General features: G+C 42.9%; 2 protein-coding genes across 2 annotated transcripts in view; both read right to left on the reverse strand.

Annotated features, from left to right (window-relative positions):
* The window catches only part of Kif28 (kinesin family member 28), a 50,164-nt gene extending 38,267 nt beyond the window's left edge, over positions 1 to 11,897 (reverse strand). The window contains exons 1-4 of the mRNA NM_001370897.1: positions 11,814 to 11,897; positions 6,625 to 6,816; positions 2,627 to 2,830; positions 1,060 to 1,095 (exon numbers count right to left, since the gene is read on the reverse strand). Coding sequence (NP_001357826.1) covers positions 1,060 to 1,095; positions 2,627 to 2,830; positions 6,625 to 6,816; positions 11,814 to 11,897 — 516 coding nt within the window. The remainder of the gene's footprint in view (positions 1 to 1,059; positions 1,096 to 2,626; positions 2,831 to 6,624; positions 6,817 to 11,813) is intronic.
* Positions 11,601 to 27,472, reverse strand: part of Ahctf1 (AT hook containing transcription factor 1) — a 59,112-nt gene continuing 43,240 nt past the window's right edge. The window contains exons 30-36 of the mRNA NM_026375.2: positions 26,959 to 27,058; positions 24,632 to 24,726; positions 22,146 to 22,351; positions 19,008 to 20,769; positions 15,254 to 15,387; positions 13,877 to 13,953; positions 11,601 to 13,225 (exon numbers count right to left, since the gene is read on the reverse strand). Coding sequence (NP_080651.2) covers positions 13,030 to 13,225; positions 13,877 to 13,953; positions 15,254 to 15,387; positions 19,008 to 20,769; positions 22,146 to 22,351; positions 24,632 to 24,726; positions 26,959 to 27,058 — 2,570 coding nt within the window. The 3' untranslated portion in view covers positions 11,601 to 13,029. The remainder of the gene's footprint in view (positions 13,226 to 13,876; positions 13,954 to 15,253; positions 15,388 to 19,007; positions 20,770 to 22,145; positions 22,352 to 24,631; positions 24,727 to 26,958; positions 27,059 to 27,472) is intronic.

The raw sequence follows: 27,472 nt of genomic DNA on the forward strand, positions 1-27,472 counted from the left end.
AATTTTAGATGCTCTGTAAATATGCCTGATGTAGTCGAATGCTGAGTTTCTGTAGGGACCAGACAACCTTAGACCTGAGTTAAGTGTTTCAACACTGTGTGGAGGTTGGAGGACAATTTTGAGGCGTTGTTCTCTTTCCACCCTTACGTGGGTTCAGGAGACTGAACTCAGGTCACCAAGCTTGGCACCAAGCAGCTACATCCTCTGCGCCGTCCTGCCAGCTCCCAGAAACCTACCTTTTAAGTCGAGCAGTTATTTTTGGAATTGCAGCTCAATTATGTTCAAGAACCCCCTGTCTGAGTTTCTAAGAGTGCTGTGAGCACTTCCTCCTGATCCATGCATGGCCTCCACAGGCTTCTATGTTTGGATATTGGCTAGCTGGTCCCCAGTTGGTGGAACCATCTGGGTAGGAGTAGGAGGTGGAAGAAGGTGTGCCACTGGACTAGGCTTTGACGTCCCCAGTGGCTCTGCTTCCTGTTGGTGGGTTCGGATGTGAGCTCTCAGCAGCTGCCTCAGCGCCGTGTCTGCCTCCTTTTGCCACGCTCCCTGACGCAAAAGTAACGGACTCTTACCCTCCAGAACTATAAGCCTCAAAGAAACCCTTTCTTCTGTTTATTGTCCTGGCTATGGTGTTTTACCACAGCAACAGACAGTAACTAAAACAGCTGCTATGTGGCTAAAGCATACAGTGTGAAGAACAAGGGATTTGAGATGGTGCTGGAGAGGCAGTGGGACGGGGGGGGGGGGGGGGGAGACGACGGGGGGCGGGGGGGGGGGAGGCACATGCATTACAGAATGACAGGCAGCCAGAGTCCTTGGTGTTAGTAATTCATGAAGTCACTCAGGTATGTGTGTCAGAGCATGGGCTCTCAGGACGGATGTGGCTCAGTGGTAAAGACTGTTTAGTGAGTTCGAGGACCCGGGTTTGATTCTCCGCAGAGGAGGCTGGGGAGGGAGACAGGCAGACAGACAGAAACAGACACACACACACACACACACACAGATAGAGCGACAGAGAGAGACAGAGCGACAGAGAGAGACAGAGAGAGAGCCCGGTACCTGTTCATTGTAGATTTCCAGCATGCTAAACATAACCTGTAGAGAGAGTAATGAGTCAATATTGTCTTGAAGAGACATAACAGGGAAACACTAACATACTCTAGTAAATGTGTCACACTGCATTGTTCTTAATGAATTTTATAAAAAGACACAAAATCGTCTGGGGAGGCACTGCTCAAGCAGGAGGACCTGAGCTTGGATCCCAGAACCCACAAAAAAAGCCAGGGCTGCCGGCGCTCACCTGTAATTGTGGAGGCTGCCGATAGGTGGCGCGCTTGGCTTGCTGCCGGCCAGTCTAGATAAAAACCAGGGAACTCCCCTTCTCAAGGGACCAAGGTGGAGAGTGATGGAGGTCCTCCATCGGGGTCCTCCTCAGGTCTCCACAAGTGTGCACAGAGGCATGTACACCTACCTGTACAGACATGTGTGCACGTACCTTTGTATCACTTACACATGTATATACTCACATAAGAGATCCAAAACAAACAACAACAACAAAACGGACACCATACAGGGACTGTATTCCAGCACTCAGGAGGCTAAGGCAGGAAGACTAATGAGATTGGAAGGAGAGGGGAAGGAGAAGGGAATGAGAGAGGAAGAGGAAGGGGACGGGAGGGGGACGGGAGGGGGAGAGGAGGCGGGTTCTGCCACTCAGTGCTGAGGGAGGGTTTTAGGAAGGGCTTTATAGAAATGACTCATTGCACATAACTAACCCAGGTGATCCAGAAGTTTCTAGAATGGCATCTCACTACCAAACCATAGGTTGGTTCTGTATGTATGGATTCAACCAACAGTTGGTCAAAACAAGTAACAACAACAAAAAAAATACCCCTCCTCTGCACCAAGAGGTGCAGGGTCTTGTCTTCTTGTGTTTTGTCTGATCTCTGCTGCCATCTAGAGCAAGGACTGTGCCTGTGGGTGTTTGCGGACATTTTACTGTCATGTTTTGGAGCTAGTCACACTAGTGATGGCCACCGACTTTCAGTGGATTCAAAGCTTGCTCTGGAGGCACCTGAGCCAGGGACAGTAAGACCCACCCTTGGCACCTGGGTGAACTTCAGAGACTGAGCCCATGTTTATGCCCAAATCAGGGTAGGTCCAAGTCCCAGCACCGTCTATGACATAATACAATATATAAATATTTGCCTATTTTAGGACACACGCATAAACCTGAAAATACAGTCGATGGTGCCTTCCACGTGTGGAAAATGAAAAGGTGAAATTCGGTCTGGAAAGATGGCTCAGCGGTTAAGAGAACTGGCTGCTTTTCTGAAGGTCCTGAGTTCAAATCCCAGCAACCACATGGTGGCTCACAACCACCTGTAATGAGATCTGACGCCCTCTTCTGGTGTGTCTGAAGACAGCTACAATGTACTTACATATAATAGATAAATCTTTGGGCCAGATCGAGTGAGTGGGGCTGGAGAGAGAAGAAAAAGTGTCTGAAGACAGCTACAGTGTACTTACATATAATGAATAAATAAATCTTAAAAAAAAAAAAAGAAAAAGGAGAAGAACAGGTAAAATTCCCAGGAGACGGGAATCTAGAATAACTAAGGCATACCTGGGGTTCTAGATTTTCCTTTTGCTTCTCAATAGCTTGGAAGAGCTCTTCACACACTCTTGGAATAAGACCCTTGTTTGTGCCAAAGCCAATCATGGAGTAGCTTTTTCCAGAGCCCGTCTGGCCATAGGCCAGGAGAGTAGCATTGTAGCCTCGCCAGGCACTGTCTAGAATTCCCCTTCCGATATCATGGAAGACATCGCTCTAGAAACGATACCGTTAAATGTCACCAGTGGCGGTGACTCTCCTGAAAGTTTCCTCAACACACATATGCATTTGTGCATACACTGACACAACACAGCCCCCTCCACAGAACCACAGTTTGTATCCAGGGTGCCACCCAACAACAGTCCATGTGTCAAAGGTTTAGCTTCCAGGTTGGTAGCGTTGGGAGGCTGTGAAAACACCCTAGTCTTTTTCTGTCTTTCATTTTTTCTGTTATGAAATCTATAGTTTCCCCGCCCCCTTCCACACACACCGCTGTAATGTAATGCATTACTTTACCACAGGCTGAAAATGTAATGGCCTACAACACTGAAGTCTTGATTCAAATTGGGTTATCACAGGTGCTTTTTATACAAACAGAAAGCGGCCTAATGATACACTCTAAGAAACAACCCTCCCCTCAAGGCTCAGTGACCACTGAAGAGAGGGAACAGAAAGACAGTGAGAGCCAGACAGACGTCAGGGAGGACCCAAGAAGGACCACTACACTCATCTCATAGGCCCAGACCTGCACAACAACAGGCCAGTCCCTACTCCAGCACAGAGGGCTAGGGGCTCAAGAGCCGCACACACAGTAGAGCATACTGACAGTGGATGGATTCTAGGGGAAGACAATTCTCTTTGAGGGTGTGACCCCTGGTAAGTGGAGAGGCTCCAGCCAATGGCCCCACACTCCTGAACATATGGATAGCCAGAACTTGTCTCTGGGGGAGTCAATAAATAAATAAATAAATAAATAAATAAATAAGGAGACAGCTGGAGAGTGAGTGGGGTGTGGATGGATCTAGAAGTTTAGGCAGAGGAGTAAGGGGTGAGTACCATAAAAATACAAATATGCATGCGTGAAATTCTAAAAAAAATAATAAAAATATCTCATAAAATATGTTTAAATTTGTATCATTTTATGTACATGGGTATTTTGCCTACATGTATGTTTAGACACCACATATGTGCCACCTGGTGTCCTTGGAGACCCGACGAGGCCATCTGATACCATAGAACCTTAGTTACAGACAGCTGTGAGCCATCAGGTGGCTGCTGAGACTGAACCCCGGTTCTGAAGAAGAGCAGCCAATGCTCTTAGCTACCTCTCCAGCGCCTATATTAAATATATTACAACAACAACAACAACAACAACAAACCTTTAAAAGCAGGCATGGTGGTAGAGTTCTTTGGGAGATAGAAACAGGGGAAAAAATGGAAACTTTTTGTTTGTTTGCTTGCTTGTTTGCTTGCTTGTTTTTCGAGACTGGGTTTCTCTGTGTAAGAGAGCCCTGGCTGTTCTGGACTCCATTTGTAGACCAGGTTGGCTGGCCTCGAACACTCAGAGATCGTCCTCCCATTGCCTCCCAAGTATTGTGATTAAAAGTGTGAGCCACCACCACCTGTTGAGTAAACATTTTTTTAAAAGTAGAATCAAATAATACTGTGTCCATGATTGTTCAAAAGACAGGGTGTGGCCTGGCTCCTTTCCATGTTGGTCACAAGCAATAGCTCTCAAAAGGTAAGACAGGGAGCATCCTGGGACTATTTGTTAGAATATATACAGCCATAGAATTTGGGTTTTTTCCTTTCTTTTTTTCTTTTCTTTTCTTTTTTTTTTCTTTTTTTCTTTTTTCTTTTTCAAGACAGGGTTTCTCTGTATAGCCCTGGCTGTCCTGGAACTCACTTTGTAGACCAGGCTGGCCTCGAACTCAGAAATCTGCCTGCCTCTGCCTTAAAGGTGTGCACCACCACACCCGGCATTTGTATTATTTTTAATTCTGAGAAAGAAACACACACCAACACAGTCTGATTTACTAAGGGAAACGTTACAATAACCAATTTTAATACTATTTATTTCTTATAGAAAGGACTAAAAAGCCACATGCCTTTAATACCAGCATCTGAGAGGCAGGGTCAGAGGAGCTCTGTGAGTTTGAGGCCAGCCTGGTCCATATGGTAAGTTCTAGGCTAGCCAGGGCTAAATAACGAGATGCTGTATCAAACAAACAAACAAACAAACAAACAAAACAAGCAAACAAAGATAATAAAGGTTTACTGTACTGTAAGGATTCTGTGATCGCTAGGATTAACGGAATTGGGCTTATAGTTTTCAAGAACACTGTGTCTGTACTTTTTACTCAAAATGTATTTGAATGAGGTTATCTGCAGCTTTTTTTATTAAAAAAAAGGTTTATTTATTTCATTTATATGAGTACACTGTAGCTGTCTTCAGACACACCAGAAGAGTGCATCAGATCCCAATACAGATGGTTGTGAGCCACCATGTGGTTGCTGGGAATTGAACTCAGGACCTCTGGAAGAGGAAGCAGGCAGTGCTCTTAACTGCTGAGCCATCTCTCCAGCCCTATCTGCAGCTTTTTAAAAGAGGGTTTTGTGTGTGTCTGTGTGTGTGTGTGTGTGTGTGTGTGTGTGCAGGTGCCCTTGGAAGCCAAAGGAGGGTGTTGGACAACCTGGAGCTGGAGTTACAGGGGACTGTGAGCCATTCAACACAGATGCTGGGGTCCAAGCTCAGCTCCTCTGCTAGATCAGCCAGTGGTGCTACCCACAGAGCATACTCTGTCTAGCTCAGTCTACAGTTATTTCCAAGCAACTCGGTCAACCTCAGGAGTGATTGCCAAGTTTAGCAATTGTGCTGTCCTTTCTAATCAACACTACTCAAAATTTAGAGATTTTTGTTGTTCTCAGTTAAAAATTTTTTAAAATTACATTTTAATTTATTTATTTTGTGTTCATGTGCGAATTTGTGTGTGCACGTGCGGAATTCAGAGGCAATTTCTGGGAGTTGTTTTTCTCCTTCTACCATGTTGGTCCCAGGGATTGAATTCAGGTCCTCAGGCATGGCAGGGGTTCCATCTCACCAGCCTTTGTCATCAACAAATTGAAAATTTCAAATAATATAAAATGTTGTTAAGTCTTAGGTAGGGAATAGAGTCATTTTATAAAAATTTTAGTGGTGTGATGTACTACTGGGACATATTTTGGGTATCATCTGCAAGCTAAAAAAAAAAAATCTGGGGCTGGTGAGATGGCTCAGCAGGTAAGAGCACCCGACTGCTCTTCCAAAGGTCCTGAGTTCAAATCCTAGCAACCACATAGTGGCTCACAAACATCCGTAACGAGATCTGACTCCCTCTTCTGGTGTGTCTGAAGACAGCTACAGTGTACTTACATATAATAAATAAATAAATCTTAAAAAAAATCTGGTACACCTCCTAGTTACATTTCAAGTTTCTTGCCACTCACCGCTCTATGACCAGAGGAAAGGGCTCCCTTCACTGTGCTTCACTGCCTTAGCCAGCTTTTCATTGTTAAAGGACCAGAGACAATCGGTTTACAAAGGGGAAAACTGGCTTGGGATCATGATTTCAACTCATGCTCAATTAGCCCCATGCTGTAGTTCCAAGATGATACAATGTGTCATGGCAGAAGTGAAGGACAGAGACTTAGCCATCTCCTGATTGCTAGAAAGCACAGTGAGAGAGAAGAGGGGCAGGGGTCCCCACATTTCCGTCAAGGACATGCTAGTGCCCAGAGCCTCTCCTGCTAGCTCTTGCTTCTTAAAAGCGCTGTAATCCAAGGAGCAAGGCCTGGCATTCACATGGCTTCTGAGTGTCCCAACTGCAGCTTCTCCTCCTGCTCAGGCAGCAAGAGTTTCAGCAACTGAGTCATCTCTCTGCTCTGGCATGGACAACATTGAAGCGTCTAATGCCACGTTAGACAAGGAAACAAAGGACAAAATCTACCACTGACATTTCTAAGCGACTTACCTGGCCTGCAAATTTACTAGCTGGATCAGATGGAATAAGGACACCATCTTCATCCTTTTGAAATCCATCGTGAGACCAATATGTCAGGTCAAAGGTAAAGGTCTTCACACGCTCTTCGTTCTTAGGGTCTCGGATGCTGATGTTTCCGGAATGCATGGAGATCACACACTGGCTTCCAGAGTTCTTTTCTCTCTGTAGTTAGGTTATAAACTCAGAATCATAGTGCATTCTTGCTGGATGAAGTCTCTTGTCCTGAGCACTTGTAGTGGTTTGAGTGAGAATGGCCCCCACAGACTTATATTTGAATTTTTGTTTTCCAGTTGGTGGAATTGTATAGGATTAGGCGTGGCCTTGTTGGAAGAGGTGTGTCACTAGGGGTGGGATTGGAAGTTTCAAAGTAAGACTCTCTCCCTCTCTCTCTCTCTCTGTCTCTGTCTCTCTCTCTCCCTCTCTCTCTCTCTCTGGGTATGCCATTGGCTTTTAATATGTCCCCAGTGACACACCTCCTCCAATGAGACCATCCCCACTCTGCTTCTAGTTTGCCAGTAAGATGTCAGCGCTCAGCTATTGCTCGAGACACATGCCTGCTCACCTGCTGCCATGCTCCTTGACATGATGGTCATGGACTGAACCCTCTGAAACTGTAAGTAAGCTTCCAGTTATGAAACTATAAGCAATGCTTTCCTTTTTCAGTTACCTTGGTCACAGTGTCTCATCACAGTATAGGCAGTGAGAAAGACTGATTTATAAGCCCTCTTCTTTGACCTTAGTCGTAGGATCTGCCAAGGCTAGGCTTCTGCTAGGAGGGTTCACTCTGTGCAACCCCAGTCTCTACCACTTCCTTTTGTCTCATGGCTACCACTTCCTTTTGTCTCATGGCACCTCATTTATTGGGAGTAGATTCTTTTTTTTTTTTTTGGAACAACTGGCAAGCCAACCAGAAAACTGAGGATGTGGACAAGAGAAGCCAGAGTAAGAGGCCATACACATTGGATATATAATTCTGTGTGGGAAGCGTGCCCTGTATGGTAGGTACTGTGACCCTCCTAATGAGTACACATATACTCCGAAGGCATTGCAGGTTTTTGAGCTGTTTGCCAAATGCTACTTGTACCGCTGTCAAAGGAGCAAGGAGTGCCTTGCCACTGTGGTGGAGTTGTTGCTGTGGGCTGGATGACCACCAATGGCCAATGGCTATGGGGAAAAGAGCTAAAGAATCAGAAGACTTGCAATACGCACAATGTTAGGGAAATGGAAGGCTGGGCTGCCAAGAAAAAACCATGTCCAGCTTCATGCAGTGGGTGACAACGGGAGGAGGATATGGGTATTAGAACCCTGGAAGGGAGTAGGGAGGAGCTTGGAATTGAAGGACATGAGAGCTGAGGTTCCCGCCTACACCTACCTGATTCTTGCTCCTCTGTGACTATGAAGAAGGTATAGAATGTGACGTTAGAGACAGAGATCGGGACTTTGTAGCAGCATTCCTAAACAGTTAGCAAACTCTCTTAAACAAGTGTTCCTGAGAGCCTCATCTCAGGTGAGCATGCCCTGGCATATGGGAGTGGTGCTTCTGTGAGAAGAAATGGAGCTGAGAGACGAGTAGTGTCACCCATCATCTGGCCTGAGGAACAGCATCCAGACTGCCTGACAGATCCAAGGAAAACTGTCCACTGTGGCCATGAGAGGCATGATGAGAGGGCAGGTAGCTCAGGGCAAGCATCAAGGAAGTCCTGAGTATTCTGTGGGAACAGTGCACGGATAGGAGAAGCCACTTATGCCCAGGCATTTCAAGGACCTAGGAAAGCCATTTTTATATTTCATTCTACTATGTGTATGATGTATATATGTGCATGTATATGTGTGTATGTATATGTATGATATATATGTGTGGCATGTGCGTGCTTGCCATGGTGTGTGTGGAGATCAGAGGATAACTTTCAGGAATCGTTTTTCTCCTTCTACAGTGGGCTGTAGGGATCAAACATGTCACCAGGCTTTGCACAGCCCTTTTTATCCACTGTTTGAATGCTTGGGCCCCAGCTGATTGAACTGTTTGGGGTTAGGAGGTGTGTCGCTTGTGGTGGGCTTTGAGGTTTCAAAAGCCCCATCATCCCAGTTCTCTCTCTCTCTGCCTTGTGGTTGTTGTCACTCAGCTACTGCCCCAGTGTCAGGCCTGCCTACCCGCTGCCATACTCCCTCCCATGACAGGCATGGCCTCTACAACCCACAGGAATCCTGAGTTCCCAAATTAAATGCTTCCCTTTAAAGTTGCCTTGGTCATGGTGTTTCATCAGGTGATGGAATAGGAACCAAATCCTGTTTATGATGTGGACAAGGCTGGTGTTGGCCGGGAGCACCTGCACACACATGGTCATACATAAAGAGGGTGGATGGGTGGCACTTGGGGTAGAAACAGGAATGGTGTGGTGTGCTCCATTCCTGAACTCCAGGAAAATGATAACCCAAGGTGATCTTGGTAGCCCCTAAGCAGAAAGAAAATAAGCCCAAAGCATAGTCTCACCTTTCCCCTCTGCTGTCCCAGAGGGGATGGAGTTTCTTGTGGGGCTTAGGAACAGGTTGTTAATGGAATCCCAAATAGGAATGTTGTAAGAGGTGGAGCCAAGAGTATGTCTCAGAATGAGTGGGCCACACAGTTCTCCCAAGGAACTCACTAGGCCAATGAAGACAAAGAGTCCATTGCTCTACTGGATTCAAATGCTGAATGTGCATAGGCCCATAGCAACTAAGGCTGCTTTCTAGGGCCACGTAAAGAAACTGGTGAAGGTGGGGGTAAGACCATCTGAGTAACACAAGTGTTGGTGTGCCCAAAATTAGGGCAGCACCCCCATTTTGTACTAATATCCTTGTTCCCTGAGGACATTCTGGGGGTAGATACTATACTAGGAAAGGCATGAAAGGGAAGAATTCAAAATATGTTGTAAAGGCAGTACTGATGAGGGGGCAATTGGGACCCTTGACCTCCAACACTGTAGTGGCTACCCTTCTCATGCCTGTGAGAGAACTTGAGCAAAGTGACCTTTATGGAAAGACTTATCTGGACTGTTTGGGGACTGGCAGCAGGAGAGTGTAGCAGTCTGTTCACAGCTTAGCATCAGGAAGCAATGGTTCGACTGAAAGCAATGTCAAGCTGAAGGTCCCAGTAGCTTTTATAGCTAGTGAGGCCTGATGTCCCAAAGGCTCCACAACCTCCCCCCAGTACAGTGCTATCTTCCAGGAAGCAAACACTCTGCCATGCTAGCCTGTGGGGACATTTCATAGTCACAGCCTCTGATACCACACTAGGAGGGGCACAGGAAGTACAGGCACTATAAGCTGCCAGGTAATCCTGATGAGACTGGATAGGCTGTGAAAGAACCGAGGTTGGGATTTTGACTCGCTCATGTTCCTTCAACAGTCTCAACAGTGATCGAGCCAGATGGGGCTTGACTTTTGGTAAGGCTTGATACCTCCCATCCTGACTGTACAGGTGCTAGAGGAACCTACACCTTCTCTTGGTCTCATGTACACTACCCGTACCTTAGCCAATACCATCTTGAGTGTTCCATATCATTAGATCCGTTGAACTGAACATTGTAGGTCTTGTCACACAGACCAACTATCACAAAGCAGAGTGCCTGAGAACCTGGTTTTCTTGCTTGCCAGCATGGCCTGTCTCTACTATATGTCTACACTATGCTAATCAGTGAAGATTAGAGTCGTTAAGGTGACACAGTAGGGACTGTGTATTCATCCATCATATGTACTCATGAGGGTACGAGCTGGTGGCATCAAGATTCAGGATCCTGGATATCTCAGACATTCCTTGGAGGTGAGTAGCAGGTAAAATCCTTTCAGTTCTTGACCTGGTATGTGTGTGTTTGCTTGCACAAGGGTTGCAAGGTACAAAGTGCAAACTTCTCATTTCCTGTATGGCAAAGATGTAATTTGCAGAACTCTCACATGATCGAAAGCTTCTCCTTCCACACCTAGTGTGATGACTGGGCCCACCACAGAGCTGATGGGAACGAGCCACATGGCATTAGCATAGTCTCACACTGGGACATTGCCTGCTCCAGGAGCTCTCTGTACCTCCTACCAGGGGGTGACAGTGAAGTTTGCTGCCACCTGCAGATGCATAAATTGGGCTCTCAGGCAAGGAGAGAATAGAACCCAAGTCTTTTGCAATAGCCAGTGCTCTTACACACTGCACCCTCTCCAGCTGCCTGGACACTTCTCTTTAGCTCTAGCACTTTCTAGCAGTCATAGAGTAACAAAACTTCACTGGTCACAGTGGGCAAAGACAAGCGTGCTATAATGGAAAGGGGGATAGCAGGTTCCACTGGGAACACACAGCACAGCTCTCTACCTCTGTGGCAAGCTTCTTACAGAACAGCATCCTCTCTGGAACCTGTGGAAGAGCTTAGTTCCAGTTCTTCTGACTTGAGTGGTATGCAGAGTGTGCCCATGTATGCTAGGTAGATGGGGCACAGCCAAGGGGAGGAGGCAGCCTTGCGCATGAGATCTCATGAGCAGTGTTTCCATAAAACTAACATGTAAGTGCACACTGGCACGTTCTCATTATGTGACTGAAGTCTGGTCAGGAACATGACTCTGCTACCTTAGCTTTCTATGTTGGGATCACTGACGTGTCCACATGTGGCAAGACTTACTTTTAAGATAAACATTTCTTGGTGTTTCATGTAGTGCAAGCTGGCCTTGAATGTACAACATAGCCAAGGATAAAAACTGAGCTTCTAGTAGGTTGCCTCGCCTCAAGCTGGCATTCCACACATCTCTGTGCCTCATTTCATAGAGTGCTGATGAGCTACCCTAGGGATTCATGCACGGTAGGCAAGCACACTTACCAACTGACATCTCTGCCCCACACCGACATGCAGTAAAAACAGACACCGCACATCTCTATTTAGCAAACTGCACTGGTTAAATAATTATTAACTTGACAGTATTTCTCTTGTCAGTTTTTTTTATTGTGCTACTTGTACCAAGGAATGAAATTAAATGTTTACTAAATTATGCTTAGAGCTTTTGTGAATCATTTGACAAATCCATTTAAATAAGTTTAATATTTCATAAATGACAAGCAGCTTAAATACAAATTCAGAAACTATTATTAAAAAATTAATAAAATCAGGCAGTAATTGTCAGCAAGGCAATGAGCATGGACTGACCTGGCTGAACGGCCGCACCCGGACGGCCACTCTCACACTGTCCGATCTCGGCACAGGCACTCTCCCCATTTTCTCATTATCCATGATGCTACTCGGTAGAAAAATAACACACAAAGCACACTGCTCACGAAAACATCCAAAGCTTAGCTGACAAAGTCTGCTTTTAGGTATCAATTATTAAGCGTCCATTCATTACACACTATCAATTACCTGTCATAAATTATTTGACAACACTTATTTATTGATGAACATCATGGCTTCCATCAGGCGCCATTACCAACGGTACACACGCTGCAGAAAAGAGGGTTCCTTTCCTCTTTTCCGACATCTGCTCACACTCTTCCATTCTCTGTAACCTGTGCCTGAGGTTCTGTGGCAGTTACCAGTTTAAAACCTGAATACTAGAGAGGCTCCTGTGACGAAGTCGCAAGCTCTTTCACAGCATGGGAAGTCTAAACCTTGTCGGCTCCTCTTCTCAGCAGCAGGCACACGTCGGTGCACTGTTTTATTTCTTTCTTCAATCCTTCCATGAGGTTGCTAGGAAGCAGTGAAACCGGTCAATCTAACCTGGATAATTAAGTCTCTGAACTGAGAGACAAGATAGTCCTTAAGTTACTGAAGAGAACTGCTAGCTAGGAAACCGATGCAGTACTGGAAAATTACTCATTTGAGGTAGATTACACAACATTTGTAAAACTACAAAAAGGCAAAATCACATGCCCACAATTCAAATTCAACACAGTATCAGGCAAAGCCCAATGAGCACAGGTACTGACCAGAGATCCGAGGAACAGCATCAAAGTGCATACATTATAAAACAGCAATGTTAAAAATAATCAATAGTTCATCGCCCTCATTTTAAGACAGTTCTAGTATCTTAACTGTAAAGAAAGGATATGAACATATGTCCAGTAGCATATAAAATTACAACTCAAACAGAAAGCTCCTCTCAAAAATCTACCAGACACACAGTGTACTTTACAGTAGTTTATTTAACCTCCCAATGATAAGTCATATTTACATTGATATAAACGCATCAAGTCGTATAAAACGCCTGCACTACAAGAACTGCACTCCATGTGGAGTTACTCATTTACTGCTTACAAAATTGTACAATTTATATAAAGTATTTCCATCCAAATTGGTGACTTTAATAATCCACACAAATACTGTTGACTTTTACAAACAGGTGCGTGTTAAAATCTTGGGCTAAAAATTACAGCATTTTCCTGCGTAAAATTTGCTTTGGAAAAGAAGATGGCTTCTTTCTGCCCCTTCCAAGAGTTTTTCCTGCTATTTCTGCAGTTTTTCTTGGCTTGCCGGTCTTTATTTCATCCACTGGACTCGCCAAGGGAGAAACCAGCTTAATTTCTACAGGAGGAGGTGACCAAGAACTTCCTTTTCCTGTGTTTCTGAAAGAAAGATACAGTCAAGTAGGAATGGGCACAAAGTGCTGTCTGGTCAAGTGCTTCTCTCGCAGAGACCTGGAGAGTGGACTTGCAGGCAGGGTTAAGGCCTCACCACCCACCGCGTCCCCATGTGTGCCGGGGGGCATACTCAGCCACAGATATGTCTAAAATTCTGCAGTTACAAGGATGGCCCACGTACCTATAGTCAGCTCATGGGATGAGAGCCAGCAGACCCACGAATTTATAAACAGTAGCAAGTGGCATGAACATATACAAAGGCAGTGTACATGTGAGCGGTGCCAACTGTGTCGCGTTGAAGGAATTTGTACTTTCATTTGTCAGCCAAGCCTAAGCACAGCCTGAGAGTCCTGCTACACAAAGGCATCTCACATGGACATATTTACCACACATGCAGTAATACTGCTAAGTAGTGAGACAGCTGTGGGACTTAAATTAATGAAGAGGTAGACTATCTTCTCTTCCAACCACGCCAAGTGGACAATAAACTGTATGTCTTCACTCTGTGGCGAATGTTAACTTCAAGTGCTGAACTCCACAATGTCAAGGCTAGGCTTGTGTGAGAAGTGGTCTCACCCTTTCTAGCACCCTCTTGGCTCCAGGGGATGAACGGAAGATGGGGCTAGTGCTGCTTACCTGCTTGCTCTTGTCTTCACAGTCCTGCTTCTTTTTGGTTTTTGTTCTATGATCTCTAATGGTTTAGGGTCACTCTCCTATGGGTTAGAAATTTAAAAATATAAATTGCTTAAGCAATTAAGAGTTTGATTTTCTAGACAGGGCTTCTCTATTTCTGTCTCTCTGTAGCCCTGGAACTCATTTTGTAGACCAGATTGACCTCAAACTCAGAGATCCACCTCCTCCTGCTTCCTGAGTTCCAGGATTAGAGGCACGCACCACTACCACCTGGCTGTAATCAAACATTTAAAGTACTGATTAAAAAAGTACCCTGCTCAGACAAGGAGTCAAGCATTGCTAACCCTCCTAGGTCCTACACAGAGCCCTCTGGCTCTCTGACAGAAACTTGATGGTCTAGACTAGAATGGTTCTCTCTCCTCAGCCCACACTGGCTGGACCTTGTTTTGTCAGCATTCACTCTACACTTCTACCAGCCACCCTCCTAACATGTCTTCAGCTCTGAGGCCAGGTTCTCTCTATCTTATAGGCATTGGGTCACCAAAGGTGGCTTTCTTCCTTCCTAGAATGCTTTCCACAGAAACTACTCAAAGCCTACACCATGTTTCACTTGAATCCCTGCAGCTGTCCCCTCCATCCCTATATTGACAGAGGCACTTGGGCAGAGACGACTGTACTCAGCATACTAATTGTCCCTTCAACTAAACACCCAGATAATTTTAAGGGCCATGTTTGTTACTATTGGTTTGTTTGTTTGTTTTTGAGATGGTCTTACTATGCATCCCTGGCTGGCTGAGGACTAAGCACATAGAAGAGGCTGGAACTGAACTCAAGGGAGCCTATCTCTGCCTTGAGTTCTGGGATTCAGGGTGAATGTCACCATGCCTGGCAAGCACTTTAATTTTAAACCTTGACTCCTAACTGTAGCTACAACATTGCTGCTGCCCTGTCTTAAAGACCGCAAACACAGGGTTGGGCCTTTGATATAAATGTAAGTTACCTTGCTTAAAATATTTATTATTTTTATTTCCTGTGTCTGAGTATTTTGAGGGCGTGTGTACCACATGCAAGTCTGGCACCCCAGGAGGCTACAAGAGAAGGCTGGATACCCAGAAACTGGAGCTACAGGTTTTGAGCTGGGAACTGAACCTGAGTCTTCTACCAGAACAGCTAGTACAGTTAACTGTGAGCCCACCTGCATCTTTAAATAATTTTTTTCAACAAATTTACTTAGGGAAAAAAAATCGCTTAAACATCCTTTTAATCTCAGCTCTCAGAAGCCTGAGGCAAGATTATGACTTCTAGACAATTCTGGGGTATACAGTCTACACACAAACAAATAACTCAATAATCACAGAGATGTTTTCATGCCTTCCTTACCAGTTCACCTAGAAGCTTGGAAGTATTGGATATACTTTTCTGCCTGGTTCTCAAGGCAGGAGGGGAAACAACAAACTGAGAAGATAAATCTGACACCAATTCTTTCAGCTGGGCTGCGGCCTCCATGTTCTCAGCTAAAGACAAGCAGGAAACAAACAAAACATCGACCTGTAACTATGTCTGGTTTACAAAACAAAAGGCAATCAATATACAGCAGCAAAAATCCTGGAAGAAACGGTATGCATTAGAAAGACAAAAACATCCAAAGACAATACAGCATATACATTTATTATCCACGTCAGGAGACAGAAGTGATGGCAAAACACCCCCTTCTTATTTAAGGAAGTCCACTGTCCATGAATAGTTAAGGCATCAAAGTAAATGCTATCACATCATAACAATGGGCCTCCAGGCAGCACAAAGCTACTGAATATTAGTTTGACCCTCAGCTCCTCTCAGGAGCTGAATGAATCCCATGTGGCCTGCGAGTCTCCATTTCTAGATGAGGTTTTCATTACACTGTGAATTTTATTTGCAAGAGCAATTTTACTTGCAAAGAAGAGACTCCAACTTTAAAACCTCATCCTAAGGCTGGGTGGTGGTGGCAGGCAGAGCTCTGTGAGTTCAAGGTCTACAGATGGAGCTCCAGGACAGTCAGGGCTATTAAAAGAGAAACACCAAACACCAAAAATCAAAACAAAACCCTTTCTAGCTACCTCATTATGAGCTACTCATTCTAATGGGGAAGGGATGGATAGGTGGGAAAGTTTATCAAAGTTAAAGCTGAAAAATAGTAGGAGGTTATAGATAACACAGATGACTAGTTAACCACTCCCTAATTAACTATACAAAGTAAAAGTAAAAAAAAAAGAAGTGCAAGAAATGGAGGGAGCAGCTAAGAGGAGAGGGGTGAAAGGGTAGGGAGGAGAGCTGAATATGATCACTGCTATGTACATACATAAAAACCTGAAACAAGATCTATACAATGCTACATGCAAATGAAGACATTTTAAAAATAACTAAAGTGCCAGGGTGGGGGTCCCCACCAGCTCAGAGTTAAGGGGGTCAGGGAAGGATCCTGGGGGGGGGGCAATGAGAGGGTTGCAAAGTAAGCCATAGAAAAGAAATGCGGCATGCAGACTCTCCTTTAAACAGCACTACCATAGCAGTGGCAATGACATAAGCAGTGCAGAGATTACACTCGGGACTCTGAACTCACTACCCCTGCCTCAGCTAATTAAAAAGTAAGATACAGATGAAAATTATCTCAGTAAAGATCAGAACAATCCGATGCATATAGCAAGTGCTTTACAAACAAGTTTTGTATGATATGCACATCACTGACACGCAAAGAGAGACAGACACGCAAATAGACAGATGACCAATGTCAGACGTCTAATCTTACTAGTATGACTTTTGCTGGGCCATGAAGGCCCAAACCTATTTGTTCCATCAGGAGGTAGGGGTAAGAAAATGATAAGTTGGGGGCTCAGTTGGCCTGATTCTCTCTCAAATAAAACAATACAAAACACCACCACTACTCACAAAAAAAAACCCCAAAAAACCAAAACCCAAAACAAACAAACAAACAAAAACCACCACCACCACCACCACCACCAAAAAACCAGCAAAAACAAACTCCAACCCCAAACTTGTCTGAGCCTTTGTGTGTGCTCTTTTGTGTGTAGATGCAGGAGTCTGTCTATGGAGGTCAGAGGACAGCCTTCGGGGTTGGTCCCCAGGTGTCTTCCAACTTTTGGTTGATACAGATCTTACACTGGAATTTTACACAGGCCAGGCTACTTGGCTCACAAGCATTCCGCCTCTCCCTTCCATCATGCCAGTTTTTTACATGGATCTTGGGGATTCAATCTCAGGTCATCAAGGTTGAGAGTCAAGTGCTTTACTGACTGAGTCACCTCCCTAGCCCATAAAAGCCCTGGCTCTTCCCAAGAGAAGAGCATTAGCAGCACGAGACACCCTCCCCACCAGCTGATGAGAGGCAGACCTTACACTGCAGGCCTCTGGTGGCAAGGCTCCCTTCCTACTGTTAACAATGCAAGTCTATATTCACAACTCTCTAGGCTACCTGGAGCAACATCCATCATCTTTGGCTTTCCCAGAGCACCTTAGTCTCCAGTTAAGCTTCCACATGTACTTTTAAGACTAAGATGAAATTAGCTGGTGGTGGTGGTACATGCCTATAATCCCAGCACTTGGGAGGCAGAGGCAGGCGAATCTCGGTTAGTTTGAGGCCAGCCTGGTCTATAGAGGTAGTTCTAGGGCAGTCAAAGTTACAAAGTGAAACCCTGTCACAAAAAAAACAAAAAGGAATTTAAGAATTTAGTATCCTGTTTAAAATGTTTGGCCTAGTCGTGGTTTCTTTAACACACCTCTTTTAGGGCAGACACAAAGTTTTATTATCTGTAAGATGATGCCTCATCTCTCTGCAAACTTCAGAAAAACATTTCAATGAACAGTATTATGAGGATTAAAAAGTTAAAAATGACAAGACAAATCCAGGGCTGGAACACAGCTCTCTGGGGAGAAGGAGAGGTAGCTCTAGTAGCTACTTTTTGTGGTCAAATGACTCCACTGTGGTCAACTTCAAAACGAGACCCCAACTCTCAAATATCTCTTGTACCTCCAGCTACCTAATAAAAGGTGCCTACTCTAACACAGGAATCCTTAAACCATGAGAATATCCCACAGGAAGATGCTCAAGCACCAGAGGAATATTAGTGACATGAAATGTCACATGTGACCAAATTTATCATCTCATATATGCTTAGAGCTTTGAAGACTATGAATATCTGGGAACAGGAAATGTGGAGAAGACTATGGGTAAAGTGCCTGCTGTGTAGGCATGAGGAGGTCCCTGCAGTAATGTAAAATGCTGGACAACATCGAAAGTGCCTACATTCTCAGTGCTGGGAGGCAAAAATAGAGCAGAAGTGGAGGGTCTGCTGACCAGCCAATTCAGCCAAATGCTTAGTTCCAGATTCACTTTGGCTTCCACAGAGGCTAATGAGCCTGCTCTAACATATACATCTACCATGAGTTTCTGAAAATGATCATTAAGGAAGTACGTTCATAGACTGTAGCATGTGGTTTAATACAGAGTCTTGCCACATAGCCCAAGGTGGCCTTGCTGCCTCAATACTGGGAATACAGGGGTACACCGTGCTTGGCTTATTCCATTTATTCTTTAATAAGACCATCCATGGATTAAAGCATATTATCTAATTTTCTGTAATAGATGTATTTTTTTTAACAGAAAAACAGCTATATAGAAAATTACGTTAACACGACAAAGAGGAACTAAGGTGTTTGTTACATTATTCCAAACAAGAATGCTGTTTCTTAAACTTCAAGCACTGTTTGGCTCAGAAGACTTTTTTTTTTAAAATACAGCAAAAAGTTATATTTAAAGGGAAACAAAATGAAGTTACTTAGATATAAAGACAGAGAGGAAAGAGAACAAGATAGACCTGTGTCAAATGGACTGTGGGACACAAAGCCATAGAGCATCTGGGTAATCGTCAATTTGAACATCAACCTGGAAACAAACCTTTTTGTCAATTTTATCTGGTGGTTTGGGTTTTTTGGGAGTAGGTGTTCTGTCTTAATCACAATTTTTCTTTAAGGAAATTAACTAAATAATTAACTAAAACAACAACAACAACAACAACAAAACCCTCAAAATTTTAGGCTCTGTATTCTAAGAAAGATAAAAATGAATAAAACTAAATACCTTTTGATTTTTTCTTTGGAACCTTCACTGAAGGAGGAGGAAATAAAGGCTCAGTTTTGGGTTCAGAAATGTCCGTCAACAACATGGTCCTTCTAGACCTAGTCCTTGTGCCCTGGGCAGATGGCGTGAGAGCAGCGGCGGCAAGCAGTCCGTCCCTTCGGTCAGCGGACTCTGTGTGGGCTGCTCCACCCGCCAGGTCTGAGACTGCCGCTGATGGATCTTTTGAGCTTTCCTCTGCAGACTTCTTTGTAGGTCTCCTCTTAGATGTCACCACTAGAGCAGCTTCCTTATTTGGCACTAAAACTGATTTTTCTAAAGTACTCACATTTCTAGCTGGGGTGTTCCGTGTAGATCTCCGGACAACCGGAACATCTTTCTTCTGAGGACTTGTCTGTTCCTTACCAGTTGTGCCACCATCAGCTTCTAAGGGAACTACCTTCCTGGGTCTACCACGTTTCCTAGGGGTGGCAGGTACATCGAGTCCTGTCTGAAGAGGCAACTGGGATGAGTCAAGCTTTGGCTCTTCTGTCACACTTGACACACTAACTTCTCTCTCTCTGACCCTCTTTCGTTTTAGAGGCAGTTGCTGGTCACTGTGTTCATCTTGTTTATACTCCATATTCTGAGTATCTTCTAAATTGGCATTCCTCAGCTCTGTGACAGTCCCGTCATGACTTGCTGCCTCACTCCCTTTGAGATCATCTAGAATTTCTGTACTTTGCCCATTTTCTACAGACTTCTTAAGTCTTCTAGGGGTTCCCTTTCTAACAGATGAAAGCCTGACTTTTGTTCTAGAAGGAGTTTCTTCAGCTGCTGGCTCGGGTGGCTGCGTTCTCAGCCTCAGTCTTCCCGGCGTACCCTGAGGTTCCGGCTCCGGCTCCACAGCACCAGAACTTGGCAGTGTGCCTTGGCTAACGTCCTTCTTCTTTCCTCTCCTAGGAGCGGGAGGACTCTGAGCTGTCAGTTGGTTCTCAGGTGCTACTTTTAGGTCAGAACAGGTCCTTTCAGAAGACTCAGGAGTTTCTTTAATTTTTCTAGTTCTCTTCTTAGGAGTGGCAACTGCTGAAGGCTCTTGTTCTGATGTGACATTCAGGCTTAGGGCATGCTGCCTTCTTGTGAGAGTTCTAGAAGAAACCATGTCATCATTCTGGCTGGTATTTACAGTCTCTGCATGTGGTTCCTTAACAGTCTTCGGTGTAGAGTTTGTCAGCCTGGACGAATGTGCAGCCTTTGAGACTATCACTGCTCCGTCCTCATCACCAGCCTCACCTGCTGCCACGGGAGTTGCTTCCTTACTTCTGGTGTCTTTAATTACATCCAACAGATTTTCTGCAATTGCCACTTTAACCGGTTCAGGCACATACGGTAAAGTCTCTACCTTGTGGGATTCTTGGTCAGCAGTCACAGCAGATGGCAAATCTGTAACGCGCTCCTGATTATGGGGTTCCCTGTGGCACACAGGTTTTTCCTTGGTCGCTTTCGGTAACATATTAGGTGCTGCAGAGTCGCTTGCCTCAGCTTCTCCTTCTTCACCTTCTAAAATCAGGGTAAAGTTGCTCTGGGCCACAAAAAGTTCCCCGTCTACTTCAGCAGCATCACATTCAGCAGAGTCTTTGTCATCAGGCAAGTCACAAAACTGCTGCTCAATAGTACTGAGATTATACTCAAGTTTCTCTGCCCCTAAGGGATACAACTCATCAAATGAAAGATTCTTGGCCTCCTCTTCTGAATTTTGAACTTCAAGATTTTCACATCCAATTAGCTAAAATGAGTTAAAGGTAAAGAAACTAGTTAATGAATTATAAAGTTCATTTTGATCTAAAGCACACAGAATTTTAACGACATCTTACTCTTTGTGTGTCCATTTTAAAATACAAACTACACTTGACTTATGTCATGAAACATCCATTTAAGAAATGAAACCTCAATCAAAATAACTACACATATTATGGATGGAATTAAACTAGAAATCCCACATTTTCTTAGCTAAAAAGACAGCATTAACAAAATCTTGAAAATCATTATGCTAACAATTCTAAGAAAATTAAAGACTTATTCTTTTACCAAGAAAAAAACTTAGAGAAAAGGAAATAACCCCAAACAATAATCCCCAAATTACCTAACTATCCACACTTTCTAAACAGCATGATCCCCGTAAGGTTGAAGAACAATTCACCTACATAAGCTCCCTTGGGCTAGACTCAATCTTCTTCCCTTTGCTGGGGCTGCATAAACCATGAAATTCCTAAGGCTTTCAAGTTCAGTACCTCTCTTGCAAGGGTTTGGTGGAAGAAGGAATGGTCCTTGCATTTACCTTTTGGTAAGGGAAGGGGAGAAAAAGGAGGAGGTAGAGAGTAACAGAGAGATCTCCTGACCAAGAAGGTAGACATTATCACCCACCTAGACAAAGACATTTTCCCACTCCCCAAATAGTGAACTGGCAGACTGGACCCAACCTAGAAGTGAGGAGTCCCATTACCTACTCCCATGGATTTGTTGCCTCCAAACTTTAGAAATAGGAAATTTAGTGCCATTTATTTCAGGGGGAGAATCTTAAAAAGATGAATGTGGATGAATTTATGAATTAATAAACTCCCCAAATTCCATACAATTTGATTTTTATGAGTTAGAAGAGTTATTAAGAGTTATTCCTAACTCCATTTACTCAAATTTCCCTTACTCGTGAAAGGGATTTGATAAGACTGTAGAAAAGCAGAAAGTCCTATGAAGTACTAAAAGAATTCTTTTTCTAGTGTCTCTCTCCCACAGATATGCAGGGAGATCCTGTTTACTATATTCACTTATTACAAATGATGTCTAAATGTCTCAAGCAGTTAATACGTCTCAAGTAGTTAAAAAACAAAACAAAAATCCCTTCCATTTTAAAGCAAATGAGCAACAACAAAACTGCTAATATTAATTAATATTATGTTAATTGTGCCTTAATATAATCTTTTGATTTTACATAAAAACTAATCTCTTAAAGTTTGTGTTATTTTATATGCCACAAAACATTTATACTTATTTTTTGAGATCTTAAAAATGTTGTTGTCAAATGAGCAGATTAAGTTTAAATGAGCAACTTTAAAGCCCAACTATACTAAAATTTAGAAAGCATTAAAAAAGTAATATTTTTACATGAATCTCGTGAGTATCAGAAGGAGCAGCAGAAATTCGAGGGCTTTCTTCTGGTAAACCAACGTTCTCCTTTGGTACATGAGCTTCTATTTCATCTTCTTTTAAGTTTAATGTTAGTTTTTGGCCGAGGCTGCGTTCAGAGGTAACCGGGCACTTGGAGCTGGTGGACCCAGAGCTTTCAACATCTGCAACCGTGTTGGCCACAGCTGGAAAACCAGACAGACAAACAAACAAAACCAGAGTAACTTCTTAAACATTCCAGACAAAAAGCTAGATTCATATAACTCAAAAAGCAAAGACTTACCTAGACTTAAAGAGTTTTATCTTAATAAACTACCAGAAAGTTTGTAATATCTCAAGGAGGAAGGCCTCTCTGTGACTCTTACTCTGTATGCGTTCAACAATGTGTACATTTCCCACAAAGGCAAACATGGAAGAAAAACTTCATACTTGAACCACTTGGCTTCTCCAAATTGGATACAATTCTTGCCATTATTGTCAAAGTTTACCATAATGGTAACTACTCTAAGGGGACTCCAGACTCCTAAAAAACTAGCCACCTTCATTAGCAGAACTCTACAAGAGATCTGCAACCTCGACTTTGCAGTTGTCTATAAAATGGATGGGCGTTTTTCTTTTGGTAGCAATCATCCAAATAGATACAGATGTTTTCTCAGATATGTCATAATTTTATAGCCCAATTAAAAAGGAAATCCCTTTCATGTCTCTTGTCTAAGTTTTATGTCAATATGAGGCTTGGCATTTGTGAATGATGCAAAACATGATAACCTCAAGAGGGAAAAAAGATGTCTATGTTTAGTTTGATTAAATACCCCTATACTTTTTAATGGGCTCATACTCTTAGTCTGTAAATATTAATTCAGTGAGAGATGATTTTCACCCGTGTTTGCCACCATAACCCACTGTCCCCTCTCAATACACAAAGCACATTACCTGACAAAAATATTGTGATCAAATGTTTACCAAAAAGTAGTACAGCATAGAACATACTTATTCAATGACAGGCTATAACACTAAGGGACAGAATGTCTTGTCCTGTGTTACTGCTACATAAAAGTATTAAATAAGTTTTTTTAAATTAAATGTACTGATGATGTCATGATAGTTACAATAGCAGATAGCATTAGCACTAGAGTAGCTGCCAAGCCCTACTACACACATTTTACAGGAAGATAGTGTGTATCAGACAAAACATACCCAGGAACAACATACAATAAAGTGCAGACCTGACTCACAAAACCACAGCAGTCCCATTCAGACCTGTGCAGCTTGTAGTCACCTACTATCTTCTCTTCCCAAAGCACAGCACAGACCCAAGAAGACAATGTAAATTGGTAACAACAGAGCCAAAAATGAGTAACTTGGGTTTTACTTTACATGTTGAGAATCTTCCCTAGATTATTTTACAAAAAATATACATTCCATTTCATTTTCTTATTGTTGTTCCTATTTGTTTTTGAGACAGTCTCTATATGTGGTAGTCCTGGCTATACTAGAGTTGTCATGTAGATCAGATCTGTCTGTCTTTAGATTTATTTATTTTATGTATATGAGTACACTGTCTTCAGACATACCAGAAGAGGGCATCAGGTTCTATGACAGATGGTTGTGAGCAACCCTGTGGTTGCTGGGAACTGAATCCAGGAGCTCTGGGAGAGCAGTCAGCTCTCTTAACAATGAGCATGAGCCATCTCTGCAGCTCCTGTGTATCAGTCTCAATCTTGAGATCAAATGCACCAGCCTGCCCCAGATGTCACTCACACTGTGACAGGGCATAAAGTTTAATAGTGGTGGTACAGGCTCTAGATCTAGAAAATGCCATCAAAGTACAGTGCTAAGATTAAGTGAGCTAATATATAAGAAATGTATTTGGAGTAGACATTCCATGTCTTTTCCTTCTATCTAACTGTGAACCCGCAGAATAAAAATACCATTCTCATATTTGTATAAAACAAAGTGGTTATATTAAAAACTTGATTTATGTAATGTACTTATTGATTTCCTTGAATAAACTGCTATGAACAGGTAATTTATTTGCTCTTTCATGTTCCAAAAGAAAGTATGTTCATAAAACTCACCAAGGTCCCTGTTCTTAGAAGTTTCTTTGTTCTCACTCTTGATCCTCTTTCTGTCTTGCTCCTGCTCCGTCCCCTCTCCCTTCCCCTGCCCTTCCCCACTCTCTCCAACATGCTCATGGCCAGCTTCTACTTCTCTACTCTCTTTCTCTGCCTCTACTACCCTCTTAACTCCCCTTCCCATGCCCTGAATAAACTCTGTACAAAAAACAAAAACAAACAAACAAACAAAAAACCAAAAAAACCCCAAAAGAGTTAGTTTCTTTTGATAGTTAATATCCTTAAAATGCTTTTACTCCATGGAAGCTGGCCAGAGAAGAATTGAGAAAAGAAAAATCTAATAATAATACTCTTTTAAATTACTGATCCAAAGCCCTAAATGATACATACACTCTTTGTGGTCTGCTGTAAGTATGGAGGTTCGGCTCTCAATAGGCACGATTCCATCCAGAACTGACGTCTTGGAGTTTGAAGTGGAGGTTTCCCTTGAGAAACAGAAATGCACACTTTAGTGAATGAGACTTCACCTGTCCCACCTTCTTCTTACTTGCTACTTTGTTATAAAAACTAGAATTCAGAACCCACTATCAAAGAACATTTTAAATTTTATAAAATTTACTCTTGTAAAATTTATAAAATAAACACTGCTGCATTTTTTTCTCCTACTTTCCTTTAGTTAGTTTACTCTTCTGTAAAAAAAAAAAAAAAATGCTGTTGTGGCCTTAAAAGTACAAGTAAAATGATGTTTAAGTGCCTTTAAGTATATAAATTACATGTCAGGCATTTTACAACTACGTCTTTGTTTTTCAGGCAAGTCTGTCAAGTGTCCAGTATTTCCTACGACTTGGTAGGCTCAGCACCAGCACTTTAGTACTAACTAGAAATATTAAGATAAATGACTCAGAATAAACAATGGTAAGCTGTAGAATACTCCGGCAGTTATCCATCACTTGGGCTTTTCTCCAAGTTCCAACTAAAGTATAGGACAAACACTATACTCCCAAGAAAGCAGTCTCTGAAACATTTGCAGAGATTTCTATGTGTGTGGAGATTATCTAGATAACAGTATCTATAGTACTGATGACTAATACCCAACAACTAAATCTTCACAACTTGCCCAATAACCAGCTTGTCCAGGTGCTGACAGAGGGAGGCAGAAGCAGGCAGATCTCTGAATCTGAGAACAGCCTGGCCTTCAGAATGAGATCCAGGTCAGCCAGGCTACACAGAGGAAACAAACAACAAATGAAAAAAGAAACTAGCTTTCCAAATATTGACATTCATCTAGATTTTCATTGAAACTAACTTTTCTAATATGAATAATCACTTGCTTCTTGATTGTTGCAAATGTCCATCAAACCTACGAAACATTTTTTATTAAAATGAAAAATTACAAAATAAGGAACAACAACAACAACAAAACTCCAGGAAAATCCTTTATTTTTCCTACTATTTTTGTTGAAGTACTGGAAGATTCCAGTTATTACATTTTTTATCCTCAGCAAAAAATATTTGACTGAGTTGACAAAGATGATCATCCAAGTTTTGTGGGTAGGTTTTAATATCAGACCCACTGCTCACTCATAAGGTAATGAGCTATTCTGTGCCTTACAAATTAAAAGTCTATGTGGGTTAGTTTTATTAAATGATCATAGAGCCTCAAAGCATTAAAGTTATCACTGTTTATCTTCCACACAGTGTTAATCAAAGTGTTGAATGAAAGGTGCTGGATGGCTCCAGTGATCATACTGATTGATTAGGACAACTGGCTCTATAACTGAAGCAGTGTGCTAGTGTATACTTCAAGGTAACCTTACACTTGAGTATAATTAGGAACTAGAACCAATCTGCTAGCCTGGGGGTTCTCTTCACTGCTGGAGAGTATCTCCCTATAATAACCAAGATTGACCTGAAACTCACATTCCTCTCTCAGCCTCTGTGAGTCACCATACCTAAACTAGACCGTGTTTCAGACAGCAAGCACTGATGGACATCACCTTTGCTTTGCGGGTACTTCTTATGCATATTTTTGAATGACTATCAAAATCATGTTTGGGTCTTTTGTTTTTTGATACAGAGGTCTATGAATTCTATATTATTTTTTGAGACAGTCTCTCATTAAACCTGGAGCTCAGTGAGTGGCTAGTCTGATGGACCAACAAGGCATACACTATCATTTTATCATTTTAGATAAATGATTAGGTCCTGAACTCAGTGTCCTGACACTGGAGTTTACAGACAGCTGTGAAGCATCTCATATATATGGATGGTAGGAATAGAACCAGGGAACTTTGAAAGAACAACAAGCACTTGGAAATGGTGGCCTCTCCCAAACCAACTTATTTTAAATATGTGTGTGTATGTGATCTGAGGAGGCCAGAGGCATCAGATAGATCCCCTGGAGCTGGCATTATTGGCAGTTTTGAGATGCCCAATGTAGGTTCTTAGAATTGAATTTGGATCCTCTGGAAGAGCAGTACACACTGTTCTTATTCACTTTTCTTTCCTTTGAGGAAGGGTTTCTCCGTGAAACAGAGCCCTAGCTGTCCTAAGCTAACTCTGCAGACCAAGCTGGCCCTGAAATCGTAGAGATCTGCCTGCCTCTGCTTCCTGAGTGCTAGGATTAAGGTGTGTATTACCATTCCTAGCCTCAGCAGTACATTCTTAACCAACAAGCTGTGTGTGTCTCCAACCTTCTCCTCTGCTCCAGAGCTTACCCTTCACAGACTGACGACACAGCAAAAGAAGCTTCAGCTCTTTCAACAGGGTCTAAGCGACTCAGTTCTGAAAATGCTTCCACTGCAGCATCTCCCGTGCCTGTAAGCCACACAGATAAGGCCATGGTCAGTGTCTTTACAGAAATGGCTGGTCCTACTTCTTTTGTTCTCGTTTTAATTCCTTGGCATCAGGCTGTTAGCACTTCCTTCTAACTATCTGGGCCTAGCTCAAGGGCCCCTCTTAACTCGCACTTCTCCCTTTTGGCGGGTCTAACAGGACTCCCTAAATTAACTCAATTCTCAACATCCACGGAGGTAGGTGAAAAAACCCATAGCATTAATTTCACGCTTAGCTCAGAAGAACACAAATCATGTTAAGAGGTTGAGATTTCAAACTGAATCTACTTCACTCTATGGTTTATGGTGGTAACCCCCTCCAAGATTTCTATTGTCTCAACAGCTTAATATTGCAGAAATGGCTAATAAAGATACCACTATCTACATCCTTATTACT

This window comes from Mus musculus, chromosome 1 (genome assembly GCF_000001635.26).
Source record: "Mus musculus strain C57BL/6J chromosome 1, GRCm38.p6 C57BL/6J".
Taxonomy (NCBI): Eukaryota; Metazoa; Chordata; class Mammalia; order Rodentia; family Muridae; genus Mus; species Mus musculus.